This window comes from Phocoena phocoena, chromosome 4 (assembly GCF_963924675.1).
Source record: "Phocoena phocoena chromosome 4, mPhoPho1.1, whole genome shotgun sequence".
Classification (NCBI taxonomy): Eukaryota; Metazoa; Chordata; class Mammalia; order Artiodactyla; family Phocoenidae; genus Phocoena; species Phocoena phocoena.
Window position 1 is genome coordinate 11,688,331 of NC_089222.1, and position 12,948 is coordinate 11,701,278.

At 42.2% G+C, this 12,948-nt stretch overlaps 1 protein-coding gene across 2 annotated transcripts in view; it reads right to left on the minus strand.

The window, feature by feature from the left end:
* Positions 1–935: 935 nt before the first annotated feature.
* The window catches only part of OXNAD1 (oxidoreductase NAD binding domain containing 1), a 45,496-nt gene continuing 33,483 nt past the window's right edge, over positions 936–12,948 (minus strand). For both annotated transcript variants that reach the window (XM_065876577.1, XM_065876578.1), the window contains 3 exons: positions 3,046–3,288; positions 2,192–2,300; positions 936–1,518 (listed from right to left, as the gene is read on the minus strand). In XM_065876577.1, coding sequence (XP_065732649.1) covers positions 1,364–1,518; positions 2,192–2,300; positions 3,046–3,288 — 507 coding nt within the window. In that variant the 3' untranslated portion in view covers positions 936–1,363. The remainder of the gene's footprint in view (positions 1,519–2,191; positions 2,301–3,045; positions 3,289–12,948) is intronic.

Sequence of the window (12,948 nt, forward strand, 5' to 3'; positions counted from 1 at the left end):
TTAAACTCTAAATAGAGATAAGAAGTAAAGTCTGCTTTCTAGCAGTTCTACCAGAGCAGCCTTAGGACGATGCTCTCCACTCTGTCCATGCATCCCGGGGACCACCTCCCAACCCCAGGCTTAGCAAGGGATTAAACGGTAGTTGCTTTCTTTTAGTCACTCAACAGGTATGTGAGAAGCTGCCGTGCCAGGAACAACTTTGGCAAAAGAATGAAATAAAAGGCAGAGGAACAGGGTTTGGAATTGGCTCTGTACCCCCTAATCAATCCTAAGCACATTTCTATAGCCAGCCAGCCGAGCCACTAAAGGCAGATTCAACAGGGAACACGGCAGTCATCCTTGCCTTTGTCCCAAACAAGAAGCCGCCTCCCACGTGTAGCACTGAGGCAGGTGGCCAAAGACACAGACCCCAGGAAAGGTTTCATCTGAGAAGAAACTAACAATTAGGATACATACTGAGGTTGTTTATTAACATGAAGCAAATATGCTGGATGTTCAATTCCATAAAGCAGTTTTCCTAATAATTTTCTATTTCCAAATCCAACTTCTGAAGAAGCAAGGCTGCAGGCAACAACAAGGTAAACTAAAACATTAAATTTTTATTTATTTATTTTTGGCTGCGTTGGGTCTTTGTTGCTGCACGTGGGCTTTCTCTAGTTGAAGCAAGCAGGGGCTACTCTTCGTTGCGCTGCGCAGGTTTCTCACTGCAGTGGTTTCCCTTGTTGCAGAGCATGGGCTCTAGGCGCACACGCTTCAGCAGCTGTGGCACGCAGGCTCAGGAGTTGTGGCACGTGGGCTTAGTTGCTCCATGGCATGTGGGATCTTCCCGGACCAGGGCTTGAACCCGTGTCCCCTGCATTGACAGGCGGATTCTTAACCACTGTGCCACCAAGGAAGTCCCTAAGACATTAAATATAAAGCATTTCAAATGAAATTATGTTTAAATTTATTCAACATAAGATATATAGGTTGTTATCAAATAATTTAAAGATAGCCTACATTTCACACACAAAACCATATTTTCATATGACTGAATAAAAGTCTATGTCTTTTTTTCCCTTAAGGGGAAAGAAAATCCCTATTGACCAATTCAAGGTACATCATGAGATAATCAAGCAGTTATTCATAAAAGAAAGTCAACGTAGTGAAAGTCAGTTTAATCAATGAAGTTTTTGCAACAAGTTTATCATTTAAGTCTGTCAGCTGGTTTTTCTCGTTTCTCCAACCGGTCACTGAGTTCACAGCCTTAAAAACTAAGACTGGGTAGAGGTAAATTCATCCATCACGAATCACAGAGTGTGGACACAGAGTGTCCCTGTCCTCGTGGACCTCCATCCCACCCTTCTGCACCTGCGCCTGCCCCCTACCACCACTTCTCAAAGTAGATGTGCTCTTTGGGAACGTGGCTGCTCTCCAGTTCCTTGGAGAAGAAGTCTGTCATGGGAGGTGGGCCACAAATGTAGAACAAGGTCTCTCTTGAAATATGATATCCTATCTCCTTCTCCGTTATTCTTCCTTCTACCAAAAAACAGAATAAACACCAATTTAAGCCAGATGTGTCTGTACTGAAAAGAGGAAGGACTAACCACAACTCGGCAACAGTGTTTATTTGCAGTAACTAAGCTCAGTGGGTCACGTCCTGAGTCATCAGCATGCTGGCTCCTGCTGGTGTCCTGGCCGGACCCAAGCAGAGAGCGCGTCTCCAGGTTTCCTGAATCCACGGCAAGCAATGAGGGCAGCTGATCATAATGCACTCACCAGACAGGGCCAGGGAGCATACTGATCTCTGGGAGAGATTCAAAACTGCCTTCAGCAAAGTAAATAAACTGCTTTGTGAGAACTCCTCCCAGGGAGGGGAAACCACGAGAAATTTAAATTACTATTAATGGCAAATGGAATTGATTCAGTCAAAGCCGGAGTATAATTCTTTGTATGCATACTACGGCGATGACGCAAAGGTCCCCTAAAAAATGCAGAAAATAAATTTTAATATGGGCAGCAGGAGATCTGTATATAATAAGTAAATCCAACTAACCTCTCTGTATTTTTCCATGATGAATCATCTCTCGATTCCCCAAGTAGTGACATTCCCAGCCAGCAACTCCCAGCAATAAAGCATCTACACTCAACCAACTGGCACATCCACAAAATAACGGTGTGGATACAGTCAAAACATCTTTAGGGGACTCACCCGTGATGTACGGCTTGAGTTCTGCACTGATTTGTGTAGTCTGTTTTGTAACATGCAAACTGCATGCAATCTTCTCAGGAAATTCATTTACTAAATCAAGGATATTTTTCTGGAATGTCAAACATATTTGGTCACACTACAATTTAAAAAAATCAAAACAGATGTGCACCCCCAGGGACACTGAACCTCCACAGCCATTCCACACACGTCTGCCCCTCCACTCTCTACTTAGAGAGATATTGTTTGCAGCCGAGCAGACCAGAGCATTCAGAGTACAGAGGGCTATTGGCTTTAATTGAAATCTGAATATGCTAACAAGCATATTACTAACTCTCCGGGAGTTTTTTCTTTTTCCTTTTTCTCAGGCGTGGGCAATTAAGCAGCAGTTTCACTGACCACAGTTGTGTCTTTTAACTGTTTCTGTTCTTTTGTTCATCCTTGCAGCTGCAAAGCAACCCAGAGTGAAACGCTTCTCCTGTCAAATGGACTTAGTTTCCACAGATGCAACCGCTGGGAGTTTCACATACCCAGCTGGGTCTTACCTACTCCTGTGCCATCTGAGCCCACCCGTAGTCCTCGTGACTCTCTGGGGAACCCCAGCGCCATGGTGACTTTCCTGCTCATCCACCTCCTGATTCAAGCCCCCAGCCCTGCCCTCTCCTGTCACTGCACTGGGAGCCTCCTCAGCACTAGCTTTTTAAATTGTCCTGGGCCTCATTTGAACATGATTCAGCCTTTCCAGCTTCTGAACTATTGCAGAGAAGACGGAATAGAGACAAGAAAGGTCCGTGGACACTAATACCATGATGCGAGTCTGCTCACAGCAAGCTATGGGACACACACTCCTCCCTTACCTTGAACAGGAGCTCACTGGTGTTTTTTGCGCTGTAGAACAGTCTGATTGTTCCAATCTCATACCCACGTCCCTTGTTCGCCCGTTCTCTGTGGAGGTCTGCTGCATGCCGCAGGATGGAAAGCAGAGGGTTAATTCCAACTCCTCCCGCAATCAACACAAGGTTTCTAGAGGCATCTGCAGGCTGAGGGTCAAAGAAGAACTCTCCACCCACTCTCATGGCCACTTCCGAGTCCAGTGTACACTGAGGGGGGAGAGAAACGAGCCTTTAATGCTGTGTAGCAAAGGTCTTAAACCATGTTCTTCCTTCGGAAAGCAGAGTGCATCCACCTCCTATATTCTGGTCACATTTTAGGGCCATTTTTACAGCTTGCTCTCAGTTCTCGCAGGGCCGTGAACTGATCCCACCTGTGCCTCATACAGGCCATGTGCTCCTCCACCTTCATGATGCAGGCTGCACAGCCACTCTGGTGTAGAGAAACGGAGGCTCGCTTCAGGAATCCTGCCATTTGTTAACTTCTCAGGTGCTGAACTAACTGGGTTGTGCAGAGAGGCACTGGGCCCAGGGGACAGCCCTGACGTATGAGTGTCCTTTTCTGAGCTGTGCGCCTGTGCTCTGATTAAAGCCTTGGAGCTGAGAGGCGGGATGGGGCTACCCTGGGCTCATCAGGGCTGAGAAGTGTGGGTCCCCAGGCTTCCTCGTGGCCACCAGCAGGGAACAGCCAGGCTGCTCCACAGGCTGAGGCCAGCACTGTGGTCCTGCTCAGTGCTGTCAGCTTCTCCCTGGAGCCGAACAGGCAGCCAGAGGTTCCAGCCTAGGGGTTGAGTACCAATCACACCCACCCAGGTAAAGCAGCTACAACTGGGTGAGGTCACTTACACCAGAGATACCATCAGAGCTGAATGCACTGGTTCTCCATGGGGGCAGTACTGCCCCTGAAGGAGGTGTTTTGGAAATCTGTGGTGACACTTTTTTCAGGTCATGATGACTTGGGGAATCCAACTGGCATTTAGAGGGCAGGGCCAGAGACACCAGATGTCCTATGAAGTTAGTGGTGCCCAGAAGCTGGCTCCTACTAAGCGGATGGTTAAATCTGCAGGAATTGTGTGGGCCAGTTTCTACTGGTAGTTTGATGCCAGCAACTGTGGGAGTATTTACAGCACAGAAATCAGCAAATGAGGCAAATGAGGGCTTTTAAGTCAGAGAGCTGGTGTGGCGGCACACCAGTCTCTGTGATGCACAGGGCTGCCCTGCACAGACTTCTAAAAGATCCATGGGACGTACATGCAGGTGAAAACTGGTTTGGAACGATCTGAGACTAGACCCTAAATCATTTTACAAAAAAACTCGACCACAGGGCAGACAGCAGAAGCAAGAAGAACCACAATCCTGCAGCCTGTGGAACAAAAACCACCATTGACAGAAAGAAAGACATGATGAAAAGGCAGAGGGCTATGTACCAGATGAAGGAACAAGATAAAACCCCAGAAAAACAACTAAATGAAGTGGAGATAGGCAACATTCCAGAAAGAGAATTCAGAATAATGATGGTAAAGATGATTCAGGACCTCAGAAAAAGAATGGAGGCAAAGATAGAGAAGATGCAAGAAATGTTTAACAAAGACCTAGAAGAACTAAAGAACAAACAAACAGAGATTAACAATACAATAACTGAAATGAAAACTACACTAGAAGGAATCAATAGCAGAATAACTGAGGCAGAAGAACGGATAAGTGACCTGGAAGACACAATGGTGGAACTCACTGCTGTGGAAGAGAATAAAGATAAAAGAATGAAAAGAAATGAAGACAGCCTAAGAGACCTCTGGGACAACGTTAAACACAACAACATTCGCTTTACAGGGGTCTCAGAAGGAGAAGACAGAAAGGACCCGAGAAAATATTTGAAGAGATGATAGTCGAAAACTTCCCTAACATGGGAAAGGAAATAGCCACCCAAGTCCCGGAAGTGCAGAGAGTCCCATACATGATAAACCCAAGGAGAAACATGCCGAGACACACAGTAATCAAACTGGCAAAAATTAAAAGACAAAGAAAAATCAGTGAAAGCAGCAAGGGAAAAATGACAAATAACAGACAAGGAAACTCCCATAAGGTTAACAGCTGATTTCTCAGCAGAAACTCTACAAGCCAGAAGGTAGTGGCATGACATATATAAAGTGATGAAAGGGAAGAACCTACAACCAAGATTACTCTACCCGGCAAGGATCTCATTCAGATTCAATGGAGAAATCAAAAGCTTTACAGACAAGCAAAAGCTAAGAGAATTCCGCACCACCAAACCAGCTCTACAACAAATGCTAAAGAAACTTCTCTAACGGGGAAGCACAAGAGGAGAAAAGGACCCACAAAAACAAACCCAAAACAATTAAGGAAATGGTCATAATTACCTTAAACATGAATGGATTAAATGCTCCAACCAAAAGACACAGGCTCGCTGAATGGATACAAAAACAAGACCCATATATATATGCTGTCTACAAGAGACCCACTTCAGACCTAGGGACACATACAGACTGAAAGTGAGGGGATGGAAAAAGATATTCCATGCAAATGGAAATCAAAAGAAAGCTGGAGTAGCAATACTCCTATCAGGTAAAATAGACTTTAAAATAAAGAACATTACAAGAGACAAGGAAAGACACTACATAACGATCAAGGGATCAATCCAAGAAGAAATGTAACAATTATAAATATATATGCACCCAACATAGGAGCACCTCAATACATAAGGCAACTGCTAACAGCTATAAAAGAGGAAATCGACAGTAACACAATAATACTTTAACACCTCACTTACACCAATGGACAGATCATCCAAACAGAAAATTAATAAGGAAACACAAGCTTTAAATGACACAAAAGACCACACAGATTTGGTATTTATAGGACATTCAATGCAAAAACAGCAGATTACACTTTCTTCTCAAGTGCGCACGGTACATTCTCCAGGACAGGTCACATCTTGGGTCACAAATCAAGTCTTAGTAAATTTAAAAATACTGAAATCATATCAAGCATCTTTTCTGACCACAATGCTATGAGATTAGAAATTACAGGGAAAAAAACGGTAAAAACCACAAACATATGCAGGCTAAACAATACATTACTAAATAACCAAGAGATCACTGAAGAAATCAAAGAGGAAATCAAAAAAATACCTAGAGACAAATGACAATGAAAACAGAATGATCCAAAACCTATGGGATGCAGCAAAAGCATTTCTAAGAGGTTAAATTTATAGCAATACAAGCCTACCTCAAGAAACAAGAAAAATCTCAAATAAACAATCTAACCTTACACTTAAAAGAACTAGAGAAAGAAGAACAAACAAAACCCAAAGTTAGTAGAAGGAAAGAAATCAAAAAGATCAGAGCAGAAATAAATGAAATAGAAACAAAGAAAACAACAGCAAAAGTCAATAAAACTAAAAGCTGGTTCTTTGAGAAGATAAACAAAATTGATAAACCATTAGCCAGACCCATCAAGAAAAAGAGGGAGAGGACTCAAATCAATAAAATTAGAAATGAAAAAGGAGAAGTTAGAACAGACACTGCAAAAATACAAAGCATCCTAAGAGACTACTACAAGCAACTCTATGGCAATAAAATTTTAGGACAACTTGGAAGAAATGGACAAATTCTTAGAAAGGTACAAGCTTCCAAGACTGAACCAGGAAGAAATAGAAAATATAAGCAGACCAATCACAAGTAATGAAATTGAAACTGTGATTAAAAATCTTCCAACAAACAAAAATCCAGGACCAGATGGCTTCACAGGTGAATTCTACCAAACATTTAGAGAAGAGCTAACACCCATCCTTCTCAAACTCTTCCAAAACACTGCAGAGGAAGGAACACTCCCAAACTCATTCTATAAGACCACCATCACTCTGTTACCAAAACCAAAGATACGGGCTTCCCTGGTGGCGCAGTGATTGAGAGTACGCCTGCCGATGCAGGGGACACGGGTTCGTGCCCCGGTCCAGGAGGATCCCACATGCCGCAGAGCGGCTGGGCCCATGAGCCGTGGCCGCTGAGCCTGCACATCCGGAGCCTGTGCCCTACAATGGGAGAGGCCACACCAGTGAGAGGCCCGCGTACCGCAAAAAAACAAAACCAAACCAAAGACACTACAAAAACAGAAAATTACACACCTATATCACTGATGAATATAGATGCAAAAATCCTCAACAAAATACTAGCAAACAGAATCCAACAACACATTAAAAGGATCATACACCATGATCAAGTGGGATTTATCCCAGGGATGCAAGGATTCTTCAGTATACACAAATCAATCAATGTGATACACCATATTAACAAACTGAAGAATAAAAACCATATGATTATCTCAATAGATGCAGAAAAAGCTTTTGACCAAATTCAACACCCATTTATGATAAAAACTCTCCAGAAAGTAGGCATAGAGGGAACCTTCCTCAACATAATAAAGGCCATATACAACAAGCCCACAGCAAACATCATTCTCAATGGCGAAAAACTGAAAGCATTTCTTCTAAGATCAGGAACAAGACAAAGATATCCACTCTCACTGCTATTATTCAACATAGTTGCAGGATACAAAATTAATGCACAGAAATCTCTGGCATTCCTATACATAAATGATGAAACATCTGAAAGAGAAATTAAGGAAACACTCCCATTTACCACTGCAACACAAAGAATAAAATACCTAGGAATAAACCTACCTAGGGAGACAAAAGACCTGTATGCAGAAAACTACAAGACACTGATGAAAGAAATTAAAGATGACACCAACAGATGGAGAGATATACCATGTTCTTGGATTGGAAGAATAAATATTGTGAAAATGACTATACTTCCCAAGCAACCTACAGATTCAATGCAATCCCTATCAAATTACCAATGGCATGTTTTTATAAAACTAGAAAAAATCTTAACATTTGTATGGAGACACAAAAGACCCCGAATAGCCAAAGAGTCTTGAGGGAAAAAAACGGAGCTGGAGGAATCAGACTCCCTGGCTATAGACTATACTACAAAGCTACAGTAATCAAGACAATATGGTACTGGCACAAAAACAGAAACATAGATCAATGGAACAGGATAGAAAGCCCAGAGATATACCCATGCACCTATGGTCAACTAATCTATGACAAAGGAGACAAGGATATACAAGAGAAAAAACACTCTCTTCAATAAGTGGTGCTGGGAAAACTGGACAGCTACATGTAGAAGAATGAAATTAGAACACTCCCTAACACCATACACAAAAATAAACTCAAAATGGATTAGAGACCTAAATGTAAGACCATACACTATAAAACTTAGAGGAAAACACAGGAAGAACATTCTATGACATAAATCATAGCAAGATCTTTTTTGATCCACCTCCTAGAGTAATCGAAATAAAAACAAAAATAAACAAATGGGACCTAATGAAACTTAAAGGCTTTTGCAAAGCAAAGGAAACTACAAACAAGACTAAAAGACAACCCTCAGAATGGGAGAAAATATTTGCAAACAAATCAACAGACACAGGATTAATCTCCAAAATATATAAACAGCTCATGCAGCTCAATATTAAAAAAAACGAACGACCGAATCAAAAAATCGGCAGAAGACCTAAATAGACATTTCTCCAAAGAAGACATACAGATGGCCAAGAAGCACATGAAAAGCTGCTCAACATCACTAATTATTAGAGAAATGCAAATCAAAACTACAATGAGGTATCACCTCACACCAGTTAGAATGGGCATCATGAGAAAATCTACAAAGAACAAATGCTGGAGAGGGTGTGGAGAAAAGGGAACCCTCTTGCACTGTTGGTGGGAATGTAAATTGATACAGCCACTATGGCTGTATGGAGGTTCCTTAAAAAACTAAAATTAGAATTACCATATGACCCAGCAATCCCACTACTGGGCATATACCCAGAGAAAACCATAATTCAAAAAGACACATGTACCCCAATGTTCACTGCAGCACTATTTACAATAGCCAGGACATGGAAGCAACCTAAATGTCCATCGACAGACAAACGTATAAAGAAGATGTGGTACATGTATACGATGGAATATTACTCAGCCATAAAAAGGAACAAAACTGGGTCATTTGTAGAGACATGGTAAGATCTAGAGACTGTCATACAGAGTGAAGTAAGTCAGAAAGAGAAAAACAAATATAGCATATTAACGCATATATGTGGAACCTAGAAAGATGGTACAGATGAACCAGTTTGCAGGGCAGAAATTGAGACACACATGTAGAGAACAAACATATGGACACCAAGGGGGGAAAGCAGCGGGGCTGGGGGGTGGTGGTGTGATGAATTGGGGGATTGGGATTGACATGTATACACTGACGTGTATATCCATACAAAATGGATAACTAATAAGAACCTGCTGTATAAAAAACAAAAACAGAGGGCTTCCCTGGTGGCACAGTGGTTGAGAGTCCGCCTGCCGATGCAGGGGACACGGGTTCGTGCCCCGGTCCGGGAAGATCCCACATGCCACGGAGCGGCTGGGCCCGTGAGCCATGGCCACTGAGCCTGCACATCCGGAGCCTGTGCTCTGCAATGGGAGAGGCCACAACAGTGAGCGGCCCACATACTGCCAAAAAAAAAAAAAAAAACAAAAAACACCCAGAAACAAAAACAAGTCAAAGTATTGTTTGCCTGGATCTAACATGGTCTGAATCTTCCAGAAGGTCACTGCCATGTAGATTGTACGTTGTTGTGTCCAGAAATTTACCAAACATGTTCACTATTCTGGAGAACCACATCCCAGTGTACAGCACGTATGTGTGGTCATTCTGTTGCCAGGAAACACCTGCACCACCTGCATCTGTATACGTGTATTCCCGGTGATCCTACACTGGGGAACAGCAACCTGCCTACCTCATTCTACCTTCTAGTTTAGACATGTCTCACCATTTATACACTGAAATACAGTCTTTGATTATGGATCACTTTCCTTTATTTCTCCTTTGTATTATATTTAGAGAATTGTGTTATATTTTAAATGTATTTATTTAATGTATGTACCTATGTATATACTAACTTTGAATTTCATTTCAGAAATGAAAGGGGGCATTGGATCCAGCAGTGTTGAGAACCCTTAATTTGGATAAAAACACACTGATCTAGGAGTCAGAAAGCTAACTTTTAATCACAGCCCCTATGAAATCCAGCAAGTCCCTTCGCTCCTCTCAGCCTCTGCTGCCACACCTGGAAAATGGGTTCCAGCCCCCGTCCTGCTCACCCCCCAGGGCCATGGTGGGCATTGCATGACACTGTGGGGGAACCCCTGCTGGCAGCAAGCACTACATGGAGGGTATTTTGGTCATGTGGCTGTCACAGAAGAAAAAACATAGGGGGTGCCTGCTTCCTTCTTCCCTGTCACCAAAAAACAGAACTTAGGAATAAAGAAATCATTTATACTAGGAGCATTCCTGACACAAGTCAACTGAGTAGACTCCCTCAGTTCAGGCACTTTCTGAAGACCAACCCTGAGCACTCACCTGGTGTCTTGCCTGACAGGGGCACAGTAAGTACTTTTTGATATGAATTTAATTTGGGGCTCTACAACTTAAGGAACTAAACTTAGAGAAAATCTAAGAAAAAATGAAAATTATGTGAATTCACAGAACAGGTCCTTTTTGGTCAAGAACTGTTAAATGAATGGAAATCCTTTCTCTGAGGGGGAAAAAAACCCCATCTGAACTATTTTAAAGATGCAGGAGATTTTTACATGAAGGATGGTACATGGGTTTTCATTTTTGACAGAAGAAATTAGCAGCAAGGGTGCATTCTTTTAGGAATAACTAAAATCTAGGAATTGCTACACTGTCTTCCAAAGTGCTTTAAAATGCTCTTCCCTTTCCAGTCTTGAAAACAGAAATCTGTGGAGGCTCTGTCTAATGATGACAGCAGAGTTAATCTCTCTCCCCTCCTCTCCTTCTTGCCTGTACATTTCTCTTTATCTCTAAGAATCTAAGAGTAAAAGAGACTAAGAAACAAGACAGAAATAATTCCCTCCAATGGTCACCTTCAGAGTGCTTAGTAATGACACCAAACAAAACCTTTGGGTTACTGTTTTTAGAAACCAGAGCATTTTCAACCCTTAAGTTGTCAAGAAAATATGTTCCAGAGAAAGATAATAATCAAGAAGCCTGTCGTCTCCTTAGTGACAAAATAATCTTCAGTAGATCTATCTCCTAATTTGCTAGCATCTGGAAAGAATCAAAAGCCACCTTTGTCTTTTGTTGATCAATAAAAACTGCCAGGGTAGCATGAACACGAGACTCAAAGTGCTGTAGAGTATAAAATGGAAGCGAGTAAAGGGACATTACCTTCAATTACATGGCAATGTATCTAATTTGGATATAGATTTTCTACTTTTGAAATAAACAACTTTTCCACTGCAACTGGCGCCCAGCACACAATAGCTGTCTACAACCCTTTACCCTACCAGGAGCTTGAGCCAAAGCAGAGAAAATAAAGGAAGACGTTTATGGCACTTTATTCGATGTCCCAACACAGCAGCCTGCTGCCACCGAGACACTCACGTGCCTCTATTGTCCACTCTAATAGCTTAATAAGACGAATCCTCAGGAGGAAAACAGACACCTGAGAATGGTTCCAAAAAAAATCTGACTTCATAAAGGCTGTTTGCAACTCCCACTGGGCAGAGTGGAGCAGGCAATACAATTAGGATGTGCACTCAAGCAATGCCACTTGGAGATTTTCTACAGCCTCTTGGAATAAGTTCCTCCACTGAAATGCCAATGAGCCATGAAACCAAGCAGGAAGCTATGGACCAGGAACAGGTCCAGGTCACGTAGGCGGCCAACAACTGGAGGGGGCACATGGCACTAGGAGCCCAGATGGCTAAGCTCCTTTTAGCACTGAGCTCGGGGCACATGGACACCTTGCTGGTCCCACCCTCAGGGCATACTTTAACAACTCAGGATGCAACCTGGAGATAGTGATGGAGGAAAATCCAAAGAGAATATAAAAAGGAATGAGATAGCCGAGGCCACACCAAAGGAAGGACTCAGAAGGTCGCAGGGTAGAAATGTGACAGGATACATTTACAATGGAAATGCTAAGGCAAGCAGCTAGAAATGTGTGTAAACAGATACAACCTGACATGTAAACCATAGGAAGAATATTTTTTTATGCTGCTGTAGATTTAGAAATCTTTTATTTTTTACATTATCTTTACGGTAACAGTTTTTTGTTTTTGTACACTTCTATGAATTTTAACACAAACATAGAGAAGTGTAGCACCAAAATTGATACTGAACAGTTCCATCACCCCCCCAAAACTCCCCTATGCTATCCCTTTCTGCTCACACCCTTCCCCACCCTATCCCTTGTCAACCACGTTTCCATCACTGTATTTCTGCCTTCCAGATTGTGGCATAAATGAGATGTATGGGACCTTTGAGACTGGCTTTTTTCATTCAACGTAACACCCCTGAGATTCACCTGAGTTGTGTTGTGCATCAACAGTTGATCTGTTTTTACTGCTTAATTACAAATACAGGTGGGCCTGGGAGATACTGCAGGTTGGATTCCAGAACACAGCAATAAAGCGAGTACTACAATTAAGTGAGTCACAGCCATTGTTTGGTTGCTGTGCATATAATAGTTACATTTATAATGCATATAAAAGTTATGTTTACATTATACTTTAGTCTATTAAGTGTACAGTAGCATTATGTCTAAAAAACATGTACATACCTTAATTAAAAAATACTTTATACTACAAAGCTACAGTAATCAAAACAGTACGGTACTGGCACAAGACAGATCAATGGAACAGGACAGAAAGCCCAGAAATAAACCCACACACTTATGGTCAATTAATCTATGACAAAGGAGGCA